At 26.9% G+C, this 20220-nt stretch overlaps 1 protein-coding gene across 1 annotated transcript in view; it reads left to right on the top strand.

Moving 5' to 3' along the window:
• Positions 1 to 571: 571 nt before the first annotated feature.
• The window catches only part of LOC127290591 (lachesin-like), a 48332-nt gene continuing 28683 nt past the window's right edge, over positions 572 to 20220 (top strand). The window contains exons 1-2 of the mRNA XM_051319279.1: positions 572 to 664; positions 19028 to 19125. Of these exons, the coding sequence (XP_051175236.1) occupies positions 595 to 664; positions 19028 to 19125 (168 nt within the window). The 5' untranslated portion in view covers positions 572 to 594. The remainder of the gene's footprint in view (positions 665 to 19027; positions 19126 to 20220) is intronic.

Below are 20220 nucleotides of genomic sequence, written 5' to 3'. Positions count from 1 at the left end.
TTTTTGATTTTTTCTAAGTAAACAAAATTTTTTTTTTTTTTGATCTATGAATTATAGTGACTATATTGAATTTTTGGTCCCTAGGCATTGGATTTTTTGAAGCTAGGCACGTGCGATTTATCGCGTGAAGGTTCAAAAAGCGTCATGGGACGAAAAAATTCGATATCATGGTTATTAGAAAATCGAAAATTTTTTGGGAAAATAAATTTACGAAAATAAAGAAACGAAATATTTAGAAAAATTTCTTTTTTTAATTTAAAAAAAATAAAGTTTTTAATTTCGTATATTATTTCTCTATTTGTATGATAAATTTTAAGAGGTTCAAAGTTTATGTATATATTATTATAATGTATAGCGAAATCCAGACATATTTGGATTATGTTATGTCAGAGGAAAGGAAAATGTCATGTTCACTGTAAAGGGGTAGCTTTTATCCACTGTGAAAGATGGTATGAGGTTCTCGCCGTCAAAAAAAAAAGAAGAAAAAAAAAATGAAGTAGCTTCTGCTTAAGAATAAGCGCTTGCGCCAAAATGAGTTGGCGGCAAATTTTCACGAGTACGTTCAGTTTACGTAGACGCGTCGTCGACATCGCAATGTATGTTCTCGCGATCGCAGTGTGTTCCTTTGCTACCATGATTTTCGGGCTGAATGATCCTTCGATAGGTAAAAAAAAAACAAATCGTCCGAATTTCAAATAATTATAATCAAAAATTAATTATTAGCATTTTTTTACTTTTTCCTTTTTTTGAAAAGTAAAATTTATTTAGAAATACTCGAAACTGAAAAAGTTAAATCAAATTAATTTTTTTTGTTTCTTATTTATCAAAAAAATTTATTTATTTGCCATTAGTTAAAATATTTTAAATTAAATTTTAATAAACACAGTTTTATAATAATAATTATAAAATTAATAATTATATTTTACATATATTTTTTTAATATTTGTTATTTATTTAAAATAAATTTCTTTTATTTATAAATTTAATATTGCATTTCTATTGTTTTAGGCATTGTTTTATTTTACATATTTTTAATTTGTATATTACGCAAATATAATTTATTTTGTTTTATCGTGTTATTTTCTAGAAAAAAAACAGTGATTATCGAAAATTATTATAGAAATATAAAAAAATTTTTTGTTGCCTGTAGAAAAATTCTTATCAAGGTATTACTTATATGTGTGTAGGTAAAAGCATGGTTTGTGGACCAGAAAAACAGTATAATAAAATCGAAATGCCCTTAAGGGGATTTTTTAAACTTGATATAAACTATTTTACTCTTTTCCTGAAACTTACACTGGCATGGATTCTTATTATTCATGAGTCATTTATGCTTTAATGGAATTCGCAAAAGTTCATGCAACAGTTGCAATTCAAATTTCATGTGATTGAACTTTATATATATATATGTGTATACATATACGTTTTCTGAAATGCAGTTTATTTTACTAGTGAATATACGAAAATGTCAATAATCCTTTATATATATTAATGTGATTCTTTCTTGACATTTAAATCTACAAAAAATTTTCATTTCCAGAAATATATTTTTTCATGAAATTTGTATTTTTAACGTTGCAATAAATATTTAATCTTTTATGTTTTAATTTTTTGTATTCAATTATTGAATTTAAATTTAAAAATTTTAATTATAGTTTAAAATTTATTTTCGAATTACAATTTTTTAATAAAAAAAAATAGAAACATCGAATGTGACATGGATTTCTGTGAAATATTGTAAAAAAAAATAGACTTATTCATTTTGTAATATTTCTTCTTATCTCTACATTATAATTATCGTTACTTTGATATTCACGATTCAAAGGTTTCTTAATACCTATGCGAACGTGTATGTATATGCATAGAAGAACATTTTAATCCTTTATAAGCGAATCCTGGCATTAAGATGACTTTACCTTATGTAAGGAACGTGTGAAAGCATCTGAAGTACTATATTTACCTATTCTGTTTCTTATTCTGTGCAAGCCAAGTTGGAAAATTATTTCCCCTTAGGAAAATGTTTCATTGTTTCATTGGTATGGTAATTTTTGTTATTTATTTATATACTTGTCAATGATGATAATAAATTATTTATTTAAACACGAAAACGAAGCGAAAAAACAATTCTATCTCGCGCATTGCTTCATTTAAAAATAATACTAATATAAAATGCAATGCAAATTTTTTTTTAGAGATTTTTTTTCGAGATTTTTTCCCAGTATTCTAAAAACAAAAAGAGTTAAATAATAAGTTAGTAAATAACACTTTTAGTTAATACACAATTTTATCATACATTTTTTATAAAACCTCGCATTTATTAAACATAAAAAAATTTCTCTTTAATAATCATTTATAAATAAAAGGAGGAAAATTAAATTTCTTTTGATGTGTTGAAAAATTATAATTTTTCTTTAATTATCTATGTTGTTTTATGAAAATTTTTGTTTAAATTAATTTAACACAGATGAAAGGATAAATAGGTTAATTATTTTGAGAAAATACATTCTTGTTTTGTTATTAAAAAAAACACATATTTTCCATATTAAGGTAAAATAGCTTATTAGCAATATTATGAAAATGTGGTGTATTTTTTTTTTTTTTTTTTTAATATTTTTGCTTTAAACAATGTATATTATATGGAAAAGTTTTGCATATTCAAAATCAGGATGTTGAAAATCTAAAATTTTAATGCACATATGTGGGGGAAGAGTTTTTGAGAATAAATTTCATTTGGTGGCTGACTTTATTCATCAATATTGTATAGTTTCGAAACTAGGATCAATATGAGAGAGAAAGTAATACAAGTTTTATTGGCATGGTAATAAAATTTTTGAAGTTTGTTGAGTTAAACTAAAATATATAGCTATATATAAAGATTTTACTGATAATGAGAACATCGTTTATGTAAAGAAATGAGAATTCAAATCTTGTACAGAATGCAAAAATAGTTTTCTTGTAGAGGGAAATTTTTTTTAAATTGAAGAAATTCGATTTAAAAATATTTTTAAATTAAAAAGAGACATTTTTTACATTTATAGTCAGATTGATTGTTTTTCGTTCATGGAAAATTATTTTCAGTAGTTAGAGTCAATTTTAGTCAGACAGAAACTGATTGAAGTCATGTAATTTTTTTCAAAGTAGAAAAAGTGCATTCAAAGTCAGACTGATTATTTTAAGTTCGTATTCTATTAATTTCAGTAGTAAGGGTCAATTTCAGTCAGACAAAAACTGATATACTTCAAGTAATGTTTCTCAAAGTGGAAAAAGTACATTCAAAGTCAGACTGATTATTTTAAGTTCGTATTATATTAATTTCAGTAGTTAGAGTCAATTCTAGTCAGACAGAAATTGATATACTTCTAGTAATGTTTCTCAAAGTAGAAAAAGGACAGTTATAGGCAAACTGATCGCTGTAAGATCATGGAATATTAATTTCAGTAGTTACAGTCAGTTTTAGTCAGACATAATTTTTTAAACATAATTTTTATATATTTACTATTCAAAAATTTCTGCCAGTAATATTTTAGAATTAAAAACGAATAATTTTGTTGTAAGTAGTAAAAGGTGGTTTTAGTCAGACAAAATTAAAATTAGTAATTTTTTATTAGTAGTAAAGACAATTTTAGTCTGGCAAATCTTTTAAAAAGTTTATTTTTAATTTCCTGTTGTAAAATTCGATTGTATTTTTTTTATAAGTAGTAAGAGAGAATTTTAGTCAGACATAACGTTTTAAATGCGTGTCATATTTCTCACTACTATATAACAGTAATTTCGCAAAAGTAGTGAACGTCAGTTTTAGTCAGACAAAAGATTTAAATTTCTCCATTGATTGTACAAGTGGTAGAAGGAAATTTTAGTCAGACACATTTTTACCCGATCTTTTATCTTACATAAGATTTCATTTCCCCTTCTCTCTTTTTTTCCACTTTATGAAAACGTGAGTTATAGAAAGATACTCCTTCTTTTTACTTTATAGCTACTTGCATAATACTTCAACAACCTTTGATAGGAAAAAAAAAAAATTCTACATGTTATGTCGTTTGCACTTTTTTTTTGAAAAAGAAAAATAAATGAATATACATGGTGGTTTAATAAAAAAAAAATCTCATCAATAAATAAAATTCTTTAAATTTTCAATGAGATTTCTAACCCTCGTCTCATGAATTAGAAATAAATTTATTTTCCCAAACGATCGATGAAAAAAAAAGAGGGGTGTATAACATTTTTTGAAAACCTCTAAATTTTTTTCTATAGACAAAAAATTCTTACTTTTTGCAGTTTCCTTTTTTGAATTTAAATATTTGTTTGTGGTTTTTTTTTTAATTTAAAGTTTATTCTGTTAATTAATTATTGAAGTGAATAGTTAATTAATTAACATATTAATTAGGTTGATTGATATATTGTAGATTTTAGATGGAAAATATTTGAAAAAAATTGGTAATTTAGTTTCTCTCTGGTATATCAAATGACAAACGAAACACATAGATTTTGCGTGTAGTTCACATCGTAAACATTTGTCAACTCTTCCCTCTACTCGTATTTTACAGTTGTTCACATCAGTTCACATAGAGACTATCATCTGCATGCAATCCATCTGTTATTCTCGTGTCACCGGAATAATTTCGTTATTATCCGATTTCCGTATATACCTGTAGCGTGCAATTATTGTGCATTTTTTTTTTTTTTTACAAACATGCAAGAAACTTGTAAGTTTTTCTTTTTGAGAAAAAAAAAAACTTTACGCTGCTATAGGTATTGACTTTCTCGGTTTATCCAACTTCCACACCTTTTGAATTTCTCGAATTTATTTCATTTTATAAATATTTAAAAAAAAAATGAAAACAAAATTTGTTTTGTTTTAATTAATCATTTTTTAAAATCATTTTATTACTAAGAAATGTTTTTCGCAATTTATAATTTTTTTTTATAATAATAATAATAATTAATAATTAATTTTATAATAATTAATGTAATTAGTTTTAATAATAATACAGCATTACTTAATTATTGACAATTGTAATAAATTATATCGAATTTTTAATCGGCTAATTAATTAATTTAATGAGAATTAAGCAGAATTGTATTTCTCGTTTGTCAATTACTTACCTGTCAAGAAAAATGAAATTTCGATATAATTTATTTGTAATTTATCTGTTATTTATATATATATTTGAACTTATTAATTCTTGATTGACACAATGTGGATTATTTGAAATTTGGTATATGGTGTCAAACTAAAAATAATTTCTGTTCGAAGAAAGGTGAATTCAATATAATATTGATATGTTTTAATAAATTCTCCAATAAATAACAAAAAAAATTTATCTCTTTGATGAATAAATTATATTAACGTTTTTCTCTGATGATATCTAAGCGCGAAATAAGATGTTAACGATGTTTTTTCACTTTGCCACCAAAAGCTTTACTTTTCATTTCTTTTTAACGTACAAACAATTTTTTTTTCATCTTCCCTTTTTTTCTTTTTTTTAGCGGAAATTCTAAAGCTGTCGCTCGGTGGTATGAAGGTAAATAGGTTTTTCTCACGTCACACCATGAAATTTCTTGTTCAAAAAGCAAACTGCCTTTCACGAATTAAGCTTTTCCCGATTTCCAACATCTATATCAAAAAAAAGGTCATTTTCCTTGTATAAATATATTTTCCTGTCTATATAGGAAAAAAAAAATTTCCCGAAAGAAAAACAAGTTTTCGAAAACATTTTTCCAAAAAAAAAAAAATTTTACAACACCTTTACGGATTAATTATCGTTTTATTGTATTTAATAAACAAAGTTGGTTATTTTTTTTTTAAATAAATATAAAATAACTTTTTAGAAAAAATTTAGGAATAAAAATAAAAGTTTGGAAAAATTGAAAAAATTTTAATGAACTGAAAAAAAAAAAAAATGGGAAAAAATTGTGTTGGAGAGAAAAAAAATATTTTCTGACAAATTAAGTTTTAGTATATGAAAATCAATGACAGGGGGGGGGGGACGACCATGCTGTATATAACCAACCCTATTATCAACCTCATTACTGAATCTCATCTACCTAAACTCTCGACCGATATAAATATATATATATATATAACGGTGTGGTTGTTCGTTTTTCGTTTAAAATGAACGCGCACCTTGTTTGACACGCCAACTATTTTATAATCAGTTATTTAACTCGAATTAATTAAACACCATCTCCCTTGGTCTAATCGTCTCTCTCTCTCTCTCTCTCTCTCTCTCTCTCTCTCTCTCTCTCTCTTTCTCTCGGTAGTATATTATACGCGTAAAATTCGTCGATTATCTTCAATGGCACATCCTATATGGATCGTTCAGTCCTTGCTTTTCCCAATGTCCAGTATCGGTAAATAACCTGTCAATATATTAACGCGTCACTGTGTGCTAATACCCTGGTTTTGTTGGCAAATAAGTCGTGAGCAATTTAACGACCAACAAACTACTATACTACTGATAACACAGTGCCAACACTCTAACGAACCGAAAATTTTCCACTGATTGGATTAAGCCACTGTAAATTTTACTATAAAAATAGGGAACATAAATTTTTTTTTTCTCTTCACAATTTTTTTTTCCAAAAAATTTGCGCCACGATTATATATATAGCAAAATATTGGCAAAAAAATTTAATATCACGGAATATAAAAATTAATTGCCAGAAATATTTTTTATATACACATATATATATATGGAAAAACAAAACTCTATATAATAATTATTTGAAACTGTTATTCATTGAATGACGTGCATTGTTTTAACAAGTATTATTATGGAGAGAACATTATGACATTGTCATTGATTGAAAATACTATCAATATCATCCATATTGATTTACATTAATGTACCAACATTTCCAGAGAGAGAGAGAGAGAGACCATTTTTTTTTTTTTTTTATTATCTGAAATTAAAATCAAAATTTTCTTAATGAGTTTTTTTTTTATCTGTGAAAAAAAAAATTGAATTTTCTTTTGTGTAATAATTTTGCGAATCTTGGGTCAGAAAATATATATTGGAAAAGAATGCCAGCCTCTAACCTTTGTGATGGATCGAATCTTAAGCTATATCAAAGTACTCCTGTAATCAAATGGTAACCGATTCACAAGGGTTCAAAGGGATCCATTTACGTACTTAATGAGTTCCTTTGTATTCGAACTGTGTCAGAAACAATTACAAGAGTAAAGATAGATCTAAAGTACATATGTACATATTGGATTTTGAAATGTGCCTATAGTAGTCAATAATTTATCCAAGTAGCCCATTAATTTCATGTAATCTAATTAAACAACACGAAATGTTAATTTAAATCAATTTTTTTTTATCGAATAAAATTAAAAAAATATTTTCTCCTTTAATTAGGTTTTTTTTTTTCAAATTTCTCGATTTTTTACGATCCAAAAAGTTTTTCACATTCATTTTTGAATTCTATCAATTGATGATTTTAAGTTAGGTCAACCGCTAACAGACTGACAAGTTTCACTTGATTCGGGAACTAGTCGTATTTGCGTGTTGCACGAAACGCAAAACCTACAGACAGACAGACATTTTTTTCAATTTTTGGATTTTTTGATTAATTATCGAATTTTCCGAGAGGGGATAAATGGAAATTTAAAAAAAGAATCAAAAAACGTAAAAATATATATATGTAAAACGAAAATATATTATTATTAAAAAGAATAAAAATTTTTCCATCGGATATTAAAATCCAAAAATAAAATTAAAATTCTTTAATTTTTAATGTTAATTAATTTTTTTTACTCTTAGTGTAATCAAAGAATTTTTGAAATTATTAACACAAACAAGAATTGTTTGTATAAATTATTATATTCATCACTACAGGAGTAAATAATTAATTTACCCCAGGTGAAAAAATTAACGTTACTAACGTTACTTATGTTACTAATATTACTAATGTTACTAACGTTAGTACCTATATAAAAAAATTAAGAGTTTCTAAAATATATTTTCACAGAATCTTTGCCACTACTTTCCCATTTACACTTTCACTTTCACTTCCACTTATACTTTTTTTAATTTTCATTCCCATTTCCACGTCTACTTTTTCTAATTCTCATTCGCACTTCCATTCTCACTTCTACTCTTTCTAATTCTCATTCCCACTTCACTTCCACTTTTTCTAATTTTCATTCCCATTTCATCTTCCACTTTTTTTATTTTCATTACAACTTTTTTATATTTTCACTCCCACTTCCATTCCTAATTTTTTAAATTTTCATTATCACTTTCACTTTTTCTAATTTCCATCCATGGTAATTAAAAAAAGTGGAAATGGCAACAGCTAATGAAAATTAGAAGTGGAGAAAATGGGATTAGAATTTGGAATGAAAATTAGAAAAAGGGAAGTGGTAATGAAAATAAAAAAGTGAAAGTGAAAGTGGAAATGAGAATTAGAAAGAGTGGAAGTGGAAGTGGTAATGAAAATAAAAAAGTGGAAGTGAAAGTGGAAATGAGAATTAGAAAGAGTGGAAGTGGAAGTGGAAGTGGTAATGAAAATAGAAAAGTGGAAGTGAAAGTGGAAATGAGAATTAGAAAGAGTGGAAGTGGAAGTGGTAATGAAAATAAAAAAGTGGAAGTGAAAGTGGAAAGGAGAATTAGAAAGAGTGGAAGTGGAAGTGGTAATGAAAATAAAAAAGTGGAAGTGAAAGTGGAAAGGAGAATTAGAAAGAGTGGGAATGGAAGTGCGAATGAGAATTAGAAAAAGTGAAAGTGGAAACGGTAATGAAAATATAAAAGTGGATGTGATAATAGAAATGAAAATTATAAAAAGTGCGGGTAAGAACATTAAATACTTCCTGGTGGTCGATTTTCGACAAGTTTCTGCAAAAATACAATTTAGAAACATTTTCTTTTTTTTATAGGTACTAACGTTAGTAACATTAGTAATATTAGTAACGTTAGTAATGTTAATTTTTCTACCTGGGACATAAAAAAAAATTAATTACTTTTTGAAAATTGTAAATGATCCATTTTTGAGAAATTTAGCCGCAAATTTTTTTTTTTTGACTTTTATATATTCAGGAATTGTGTATAAAAAAGTATTATTATATACGAAAATTGTAAATAAAAAATGAAAAATATTCTTGGGGTTTTTTTTTTTTTTTATTTCGTCGACAATGAGTGAATAGCGTAAAATGAGCGGTGCTACGCGAAATATCCGCACACGTGACGCGGCATCAAGTTTTCATTTGGTGCGGGAGATCGCGTGTCACAAATTATAGGTATCCGCGTCGGAGTTGCCAAATCGATTTTCGTTCGACGGATTCCCCAGCGATAATCAGGAGTCTCGTACCTGCAAGCTCGTTGGCTCGTGGCTATAATTGTAAATCAAATAGTTGCGCCAAATTCAGGTACGCGGAACTTTCCAAAAGCTTATTACACAAGCTACTCCCGTTGACGCTTAATTGAAACTCTCTGCAGCTATATATATATATATGTATGCAAGAATTAACATTTCGAAAGAGTAAATAATTTTTCTTCACGTAATTAATAATAAATTAATAATTAATAATAAATAAATTAATTATTAATAAAATTACAATAAAATAATAATAAAGTAATAATTAATTAATAATAAAATGACAAATAAAGGATTTATACTAATTTTTTGGATTTGTATTTATTATATTTATTTATACAATATATTTAATTTATCAAAATAATCGCAACCACGTAAAGAATAACAATTTCCATAATATGAGAAATAAATTCAATAAAAAAGTTTCTAATGACTCAATTTTTCCTTTTCCAACTTTGTTAAATATTTTTTTATTCGATTTTATTAGTTTTAATTTGGCCAACTCGGAATTCTGAATAACAATTTTACTTGATGAGTAAAACTTGAATTAATTTGCCGAAAAATTTCTCTCTCGTTAAATAGTTTTCGAGTTATACTTTTTATACATATTCTAAAATTGGTTTTTAAAAAGTGTTTAAAAACTTTAAAACAAACAAGTTTTATAATAAAAAAACTTTTATTTTTCTTCAACTGAAATAAATTCTATATGTTTAAAGGAAAAAATGTAGTTTTTTTGAAAAATTGTTTCTTTAACTTTTTGTCATTATTGGGAAATCGTACTAAATAAAGAGATGAAATAAAAATTTTTTTCTGTTTGTTTTATTTCTCTCTCTCTCTTTCTCTGAGACGAATTGAATCATCATCCCTTCGCCTTTAAGTTTCAACCTTTGCTCTGATGTTGGATTTGTCAAAAGACAGCCTTCCTCGCGGAGATAAAGGAGAATTTTTTAAAATAACTTTTTCTTCTTTTCTTTCTCTGAAACAAGTGCTTCGTTAGTATTCCCTTTTTTTCAATTGCAAAAAATTGACAAAAAATCAATGTAAATTTTATGATTCTATTTTATTCAAATTCAATGAAATATGATATAAAAAAAAAATATTTTTTTTATTCACTAAATGTAATAATTTTAGTCACTTTTTTCTTTTGAGTAAAATTTTACTGGCAAAAATTATTTGGTTCAAGGAAATATTTATTTGATATCTAATCAATTAAAATTTTTTTTTCAGTTGTTAATATTTTAATAGAAAAAAAAAATTCTGATTTACAAACAAATCATACATCTTGCCTCATGCTGTTCGACTGAAACTTTTCTAGTTAATTTGAAATTTTTTTCTACTTTACCCTCTTTAACTTTGTTGGGAGAAATGGAAGTAAGAGCATTTTGAAGAAATTTTTCTCAATTAGGAATAAAGAAGTTTTGTGAGTGGCTCTTATTGTACTTTGCCAAAAGGTCATGAATTTTATAGTTTGATGGTAGTTTTACAAATTTTCATTTTTTTTTTCGAAGAAATCTTTTTTTTTTTGCAAAAAACTTTTGTACTTCAAGTATATACCCTTCTTAGCTATTCTTCTCATTTATGTTTATTTTGCATGTGAGATTTTATATCTTCTATATATATATTCTTAACACAGCTTATGGAAAATATTAAAATTGAATATATATATATATATACAAGGATTACTATATACTATAGTTACATCTCATTTATCAAGAGAGAAAATTCTTGGATAGATGGTTGAATTTTACAAATCCTTGAAAAATGTACATATTTCTTAACTAAAAAGGAAATTTGAAAGATAAGCCTTAATGAGATGCATTAAGTTTCAACTGAGTTTACCTCGGCATGCCAATTAATTATTATTCATATTTGCAAAGTCTCCTTTGATCCTATAAAACGATCTGGTTTACTCGCGTTTGTACAATATAAAATCTCATTTTTTTTCCCTATCTAATTAAAATTTAATTGTTTACTTTTTTTTTATATTCAATCAATTGAAATAAATTAGGAGCTTTCACCTTTTTTTTTGTAAAATAAATTTTTTTAACTTTTAAGAAGAATTGAAATAATATTTTTTTTGCTCTTTTTGTATGGGAAAAGTTATCCTTATTTTTTCGACAAAATTTATTTTTTAGTATTATTTTTCGTATTTTCGAAATTTTTATCAGTAATATTGGTTTCGTTATTCACTCAACTTGTTTTAAATAAATAATTATTTAAATATTACTTTATTAAAGCTTTTTCCAAATGAAGCTCTTTGGTCTTCAGAGGTGAAGAGAGAGAGAGAGAGAGAGAGAGAGAGAGAGAGAGAGCAACTAACCAGTTAGCGAACTCACAGAGAATTAATAGAATTTTTAATTAAAGCGCTTCATGATTGCTTGTGGATGGTACATTGCATGGGTAACAAAGTTCCACTCTTCGAAAAGAGGGTTGTAATATTCTTGCGGGAAAATTGAAAAAAAATTTTTATAATAAAACATCAACAATTGTCCATCGGTATATACAGTAAATGTATAAAAAAGTATATAATGTATCCCGTGATAATAATGTCATTAGGAGAAAAAATTAAAATTATGCTCTCATGAGAAAAATTTTTGCAGGTAAAATTTAATGTCCTTGAAATTAATTTTTTTTTTTGAAAAAGAGCAAAATTTAACACAGATTAGCAGAAATTAAAAATAGTTTACGGTGAATTTGATGTGATGAAAATTATTATCATTAACATCGCTGAGACAAATCAGCGGATTCATCGAATTCGATTCCACAGTGATTTATAATCTCGGCTTTAGGGATAATATATATCGACACGAAAACGTCTCTCAATAAATTAGAGAATCGCTTAAATAGAAATTGCTCTGATATTCTGTATTTGATAATATTAATAATTAATTATTATTTACTATTATTTATAATTTATGATTATTTGTTATTGCTTTGTTCTTTGTAGTCTTAAAATAAATAAATAATAATCACCACGTTTCAAGATACAGTGGAAAATGTACAGCTTTTGAAATCTTAGAAAAAAACTGCCTATTCTATTGAAATTCACCTTCCACATTTCAAAAGCTGCGACGAGAGATGCTTTCTGAAGTGGAAACTGAACGTCACAGTCAGACACTAAATACGAAATGCAGTAGAAAAGGTATCCTTTGTCAGACGTCCCAATTTTCATACTTTGTTAGTTGCGCATAATTAGGAGGCTTTACGGCAATTTATTTCTCAATTGTAATATATATTTAAGATTCTTTCTCCCTTTTTTTTAAATTAGCAGTAAAAAAAAAAAATACACGAAAATTGAAAAGAAGAGTTTTATTATATTAACAATTTGTCATTTTTCATATAAAATATATTTTATTATGAATTTAAGATGTCAATAGTCTGTTTTTATGTAACAAATTTATGCCATTAAAAGTTTCTTGAAAATCAGATTTATTCATATAGAAACCATGATTGAAAAAAAAATTTTTTTTTTTTGCTCTGAATTGTAAGATTTATTTTCTCATGCTGTATATATATACACAGTTTCAAGGGTTTTGTTGAAGTTAGGTAATTAACTTTCAAGACTTTCGGAGGGAGAGAGAGAGAGAGAGAGAGAGAGAGAGAGAGAGAGAGAGAGATGAAACTTTTTTTTGTGGACTATATGGTTGCTGAACCCCAATGAGCTGTTTTCTTCATGCCGCGGCCACATATATTAAACTTTACATGCGAGTAAACTGAGATAGGTTGGCAACCGCACACTCTTGAATAAGTTAAAGTGCATTGCGTGTGTACCGTTAATTCGTTTCATGAACAATTACAATAGAACCGTGACGTTTCAATTCCGCTTATCCTCATGAAATTTGTGTTACTTTCTATACATATATATATAAAAAAAGAAAAAAATTCCCCCCCCCCCCACTCCTCTTTAATGTCACTGAAATTCTTTATAGTGACTTTAAAGTCTTAAAGTTGCTTCTTTATATGTAAAGCAAAAATATTTTCTCCTATATATAGTGCAAAAAGATATAACGTATTCTCTTTTTAAAGCCCTCCGAAAGAATATATAACTTGAAAAGAAAGTTTTGGTAACTTTTGAAAATCTTATAAATCTCACTGGTGGGACTATCTATGCAAAAAAACCTTAAGCCCAAAATTTTTTATCGTTATTTTATCTCTTTTTTAAATGGGTTCAGTTTTTTTTTTTATTTATTTTTTGTTTTGAAATTTTGAATTTTAAAATAATTAAAATCTTATCATTAAACTAATGGTAATTATTTTAACTTTAACATTAGCATAATGAAGAGCTTAAGAATTTATTGAAGGAAATTCTGTTTTATATAAAGTGGAAACAATTAGGAAATTGAAGAAGGATTTTGTAACTAAATTGGTTGGAACAACTTTTTGCTTTGTGTATTTCTATATATGTGAAAATAGTGAAGCCTTTTTTTTAGAGAGACTTAATCTTTCGACAAAAGGACCGCGATATAAAGGCTTATCTGTTTCTTCGTCGATTTATTGCCACCGCAATGGAAATTCATCCAATTTCTCTCTCTCTCTTTCTCTCTCTATCTCTCTCACTCTCTTTGCCCATTCCAATGTTAATTAGGCAAAATTCACTTGGAATATTCTTGCAAGGATTGTAAGACATCCGTTCAAGTTGCGGCTAACAATACCGAACGAAGTGATGACGTTGATGTACTTTATATGTCAGGCATTGTCACGCGATCAGAACGACGCCAAAACAACAAGAGATATACGATAATGGCAGATTGTCATTCAGATATTTTTAAATTCCATTCTTTTCGATAACTACAATTGAAAAAAAAATTATTTTATTCTTATTACTTTATTATTATCAAATAAATATTTACTTGAAGCAAATAAACATTTACTCGAAACAAATAAATATTTACTTGAAGCAAATAAATATTTACTCGAAACAAATAAATATTTACTTAAATAAATATTTATTGAAAGTAAATAAATATTTACTAGAATAAAATAATTTTTATTTAAATTAAATATATTTTGAACCAACAATTTTGTTTTGTATTTATCTCAATTTTTACCAATTTTCAAAAAATTTTTTCCATCTTAAAATATTGTCTTCTTATTTATAATTCTTAAACTTTTTTTTTAATACAATTGTTTTTAATCTTCTACTTTTTAATATTAGGTATAATAATTAGAAAAAAAAAATTAATTCAAGCAATTATTCATCAGATGTTAAGAGCTTTTGAAAAATAAAGTCTTATATAAGAATCTTTCAGAAGTAAAAAAAGCAATCTTCACAATCGTTCCCATCTCTCAAACATATATTTAATTTGTCTCTTTCCTCAATCGTTGAGTAAAATTTAATTACCTTCACTGCTTTCCTAGAAATTGTATCTCTCTTTTTAATTATCTATTAATGAAGAACAAAAGTGACTCCTTTATTATTGAAGTAATATTTTACACCACTCGGTTATAAAGACAGAAAGAAATTAAAAAAAAAAAAAAATTTCAAACAAAAATTAATTCTCTTTTTTATCTCTTGCTGATAATATATTGAAAAAAATAATACCATAATAATTAATTTTAAATTAAAATCAAATAATATTTGAGTATATATATCATTGAAATTTTATTGATTTTCTCCTGTGGTTTGCTCGTCACAAGTGGACGGACCTTGTAAGGCTTTCGACTGTGGACCGGAAACCATAAAACTGTCTCATCGTGCCAAAATACCCACACATTTTTTAACAAATCCGATTTTATAGAAAATTGGAGAATTTTTTTTTTTTCTCAATTTTTAATTATTAATTAACCAATAAAAAAGGAATATGTTAAATATTTTCTTTTTTTCTATAATTTTATTTTGAAAAATTTGTTTTTAAGGAAAAAAGAAATAAATATGTAACTTTGAATTTTCTAATAGAATGAACAACAATTTTGATTGTTATTTGACCAATAGGATCAAAGAGAAAGCTTACGAGTATTGTCTATATAATACGAGGTCAGATATGGCAGTGGCCTGAAGCGTCTCTCAATATACATTCGATGTGATCTTAGCCTCAAAGCAAGGATCTCTGCTTCCCTCTCTCTCTCTATATATATTCGTTCAAGTGCAATAGCCGACGAGTTGCTAATTAATCTGATTTGTGAGACCAATTCGATGCGAAGACTATAGACAGTTCTCTCTCTGGCACGCAGCCCTTGTGTCTCGTTGTTACTATAGTCCTTCCATCAATTTCATTACTTGCTTCCGTCTTTTCGACGTGTATACACCAATTCTCATGAGAAGAAGCACTTTCATCGCATAAAGTGAAATTAATTCAATTTACAACTTTAAAACATAAGCCACATATATATGCGCTTTTGGTATAAATATGAAAACTTTGTTTTAATCTTTCGAAAAAAAAATTATTTTTATTTTGTCATATTTACGTAAATATTAAAATTAATTTAAAATTAAACTTCTAAAATTTTTTTCCTTAACAACGGTTGCTAAGGATTTTTTTTCCTTATAGCAACGGTTGCTAAGGGTATTTTTTTTCCTTAGCGATGGTTGCTAGGTTTTTTTTCCTTAGCAACGGTTACTAAGGTTTTTTTCCTTAGGAAAGGAGTTTGTTCCGTAGCAACGGTTGCTAAGTATTTTTTTCCTTAGTAACGGTTGCTAAGGATTATATTTTCCTTAGTAACGGTTGCTAAGGATTATATTTTCCTTAGCGACGGTTGCTAAGGTTTTTTTTCCGTAGCAACGGTTGCTAACTATTTTTTTCCTTAGTAACGGTTGCTAAGGATTATATTTCCCTTAGTAACGGTTGCTAAGGATTATATTTTCCTTAGCGACGGTTGCTAAGGTTTTTTTTCCTTAGGAAAGGTGTTTGTTCTGTAGCAACGGTTGCTAAGGATTTTTTTCTTTAGCAACGGTTGCTAAGTATTTTTTTCCTTAGCAACGGTTGCTAAGATTTATTTTCCTCAGTAACGGTCGCTAAGTATTTTTTTCCTTAGCAACGGTTGCTAAGGATTATATTTTCCTTAGTAACGGTTGCTAAGGATTATATTTTCCTTAGCGACGGTTGCTAAGGTTTTTTTTCCTTAGGAAAGGTGTTTGTTCTGTAGCAACGGTTGCTAAGGATTTTTTTTCCTTAGCAACGGTTGCTAAGGTTTTTTTTCCTTAGTAACGGTTGCTAAGTATTTTTTTCCTTAGCAACGGTTGCTAAGAATTTTTTTCCTTAGCAACGGTTGCTAAGAATTTTTTTCCTTAGTAACGGTTGCTAAGGATTATATTTTCCTTAGTAACGGTTGCTAAGGATTATATTTTCCTTAGCGACGGTTGCTAAGGTTTTTTTTCCTTAGGAAAGGTGTTTGTTCTGTAGCAACGGTTGCTAAGGATTTTTTTCTTTAGCAACGGTTGCTAAGTATTTTTTTCCTTAGCAACGGTTGCTAAGATTTATTTTCCTCAGTAACGGTCGCTAAGTATTTTTTTCCTTAGCAACGGTTGCTAAGGTTTTTTTTCCTTAGCGACGGTTGCTAAGGTTTTTTTTCCTTAGTAACGGTTGCTAAGGTTTTTTTTCCTTAGCGACGGTTGCTAAGGTTTTTTTTCCTTAGGAAAGGTGTTTGTTCTGTAGCAACGATTTCTAAGAAATTGTTTCCTTAGCCATAATAAAACAATTAAATTAAAAATAATTAAACAGATTTATTAACCAAATTCTTTTCTACATAATTTTTTTTTTTATTAAATTTCTAAAAGGATCTTTTTCCTCACATTATTTATATGATAAATTTATGATATTGACATTAGTTTAGGAATTATCTAAGGTATTTATGTGACATTATAAAATTGATGGCATAGATTCAAGTAACTAGCAAAACCTAAAGAGGGGTAGTTAAAATTTCACATTCCATTTTATATAGTCTTATTACTCAGTTTAGAATGAAACGTAAGGCGTTACAATCTCACTAACTAACGATCATAAATGCTGTCATTAAAGTCTTTTTAATTGGCCAGAAAGTGGCTCTTCCAAAAGATTTTCGCAGCCATAAGTTTTATAACGTTTATTTAAAGGCAAAGAAAAAAAAAAAGAATAATAATTTTACGACACTTTTGACATAAATCGTGATTAATAATTATATAGTGATAATAATTTATTACTATTTATTAATATTTAAATCGAAAAAAAGTTATAAATTTTTTTTAAATTTTTCTTTCATTGCAAAAAAATCTATTCACAAGTTTTATTTTTGTTTTTTTTTTTTGTTTTCTGTTCGTTTTTCTTTTTGTTTTTCGTCTCTGTTACTAGTTGATTTCTTCGCGAAATCAGAGACTTATTACATATTTAGCATAATTTATTGCCTGTTTACATGACTTATTATCATTGATTTTACCACAGTTGCCATAAGATTACATTACAGATACTGACACATATTTCACGCATTAGCTTTTCATAGGGCTTCTTGAAATGAAAAGCACACGCGATCTTAAAACACGCTTTTAACGAGATATTAGTCACGCATCAGGTATCATATACAAAATAGTCTGAAGGCAATATAAATGCCACTTTTTTTTCCTCCTAATTTCTTGTTTATAAAAAAAAACGAGCAAACACAATTAATTCTATTTTATTTCTATTTATTTCCATTTATTTCTATTTTATTTCTATATTTATTTATATAAACATTAATATTTGTATAAATAAAAATAAATGATAAAATATTTCTCGTATTTTAAAACAAAATAATAAATTTCATACAGTCGTAATGTGATAAAATAGTTTTTTTTTTCTTTTTGAATATTTTGTTACTGGGAAAGATAAGAGGGGACATAAATGTACACATATAGTAGTAGAGACGGAAGGTTTTAGTCAGACATACATGATGCTTATTTTGTATTCTGCTTAGCATGATTAAAATAATTTTCCTTTTTGTGAATAATTTTTCGTTGACGAGAGAGAGAGAGAGAAAACCACGAGTAGTAACAGAAAGTTATAGTCAGACACGTATTTCATTTTCTCTTTTGTTATTCTGTTTTCATAATTCTTTGTCGAAGAGTAAAAGAGAGATAGAGAATAAATATGAATCTACGATCAGTATAGAAAGAGAGAGTTTTTGGTCAGGAAAAAAAAAATGAAACGTACTTTCAAAACAACACGATTTGCAAATAACTATATAGTTCTTTTTTTTCCCTTCTATCAATAATTTTCCATCGAAGGGAGAATAAAGTTTTATATAGTGTAGGAGACGAAAAAAAAATAAAAGTTATAGTCACCGGATAAAATTCATTTGTTCCCTTGTATTCTATTTTTTGACAGGATATATTCCTATTTATTTCTTTTATCAAAGTGAGAGGCAGAGAGAGATTTTTTTTTATCGTCGGTAGAGAAAGATAAAAAGTTTTCGTCAGACAATATTTCTTATTTCATATTTAGATTAACAATATAATAAAAAAAAAAAATCTCATAAAGCACAGAATTTGAAATGAATAAAAATGAACGAGATCGGAAAAAAATAGAGAAAATTAGAAAAGAAATAAAACAAAATAAAGATGGTGTAAAATGATTTTAATAATTATTGATATCTTACATTTTGCAGAGAAGGTAACAATGGTTTTTGCATAAAATCATCAATTTAGTGACCCGAAACTTAAACTTTTGTTTGCACAAAGGGAAGCTGGTTCAGCACTAAGAGAAGCACTTCCTTATTAAACTTGATGTTTCGAACTAACCATGTCCCCGGCTTGTTGCAGACTTGCCGAGATTTGGAAAGCCCTTGAATAACCTTACTGTGTCGGTTGGTCGTGAAGCCATCTTCGAATGTATAGTTGAAAACTTGGGACCCTACAAGGTATGCAAATTTTATATTATGTTTCTCTTAATTTAGAAATTTTTATAAAAAAAAAAAATTTCCTCCTTTTGTTCAAAAAAAACATTTTATTTCAGAAATCTTTTTATTTTATATGGCAAAAATATTTTTAAAAAAATTAATTATTTTTAAATTATTTAAATTTTTTTTTATTTTAAGTAAGGAAATTTTTTTTTTTATCTATTTTGTTCAGAAATTGGAGAAAATAATTCAGATTAGCTGAAAAAAATGATTTGAAAAGGGTTTTTTTTTTTTTAAACGAGACTTTTCGTGAAGTTTCTTGAAAATTGTATTGCGTATTCCTGACGAAGCCTATTATAGATATATATAAGAATATATAAAAATCCCCAAGAGGTGTGGTTTCAGCAGTTTGTTAAGCTGCTTTTGGCCTTTCTTTTTTGCCACACACTCTCGTTCTCTAATAAACGTCCGCCAGCTCCCGAGAAACCCATTTTCAACATCCACCGCCTTTTCTCATTTAGCCCCCTTCTTTCAAGACCCAGAATCGAATTCTTATACCACTGCTGAATATGCATTAAATTGCATGGTTACCTTGCTCCTGATTTTCTTTTTTTTTCATGATGAGAGAGAGAGAGAGAGAGGGTTAAAAAAATCTATTTCCATTATTTTTAGAGCTTTTTATTTAAACGTTTACGCGGAAATTGAAGTGCCGAGACTTGTGATTTACAAAGGTGATTAAACGATTTCTCCACTCATATATATATACATATATAGAGCCTTGTATTCTGTATTCTCGAAAAGCCCTTTGAATCCAATTGTCGTAAATGAAAAATAGAAAGAGCAAATTAAAGTTCGATGTGATCCTATACAGTGACAAAAAAGGATAAAGAGAAAGAGATGCATGGATCATTAATTTTTAAAAACATTAAAAGAACTAAATATTTCTGTTTTATTTTGCAATTTAATGGGATTAAAATAACAAAAGTAGAAAGAACTTGTAACTATATGTAAAAAAAAAAAATGAAAAAAAATTCTCTTTCATTACTGTCAGGAAAAAATATATATGTGTGCTTTGTTTCGTAGGAAAAGTTTTAATTGTTTTTCAAGCAGACAAGA

Source organism: Leptopilina boulardi, unplaced genomic scaffold (genome assembly GCF_019393585.1).
Source record: "Leptopilina boulardi isolate dan_hultmark-lab unplaced genomic scaffold, ZJU_Lbou_2.1 LbouV2_72, whole genome shotgun sequence".
Taxonomy (NCBI): domain Eukaryota; kingdom Metazoa; phylum Arthropoda; class Insecta; order Hymenoptera; family Figitidae; genus Leptopilina; species Leptopilina boulardi.
The sequence above is the reverse complement of the archived record's forward strand: the minus strand, read 5'-3'. Positions and strand labels throughout refer to the sequence as shown.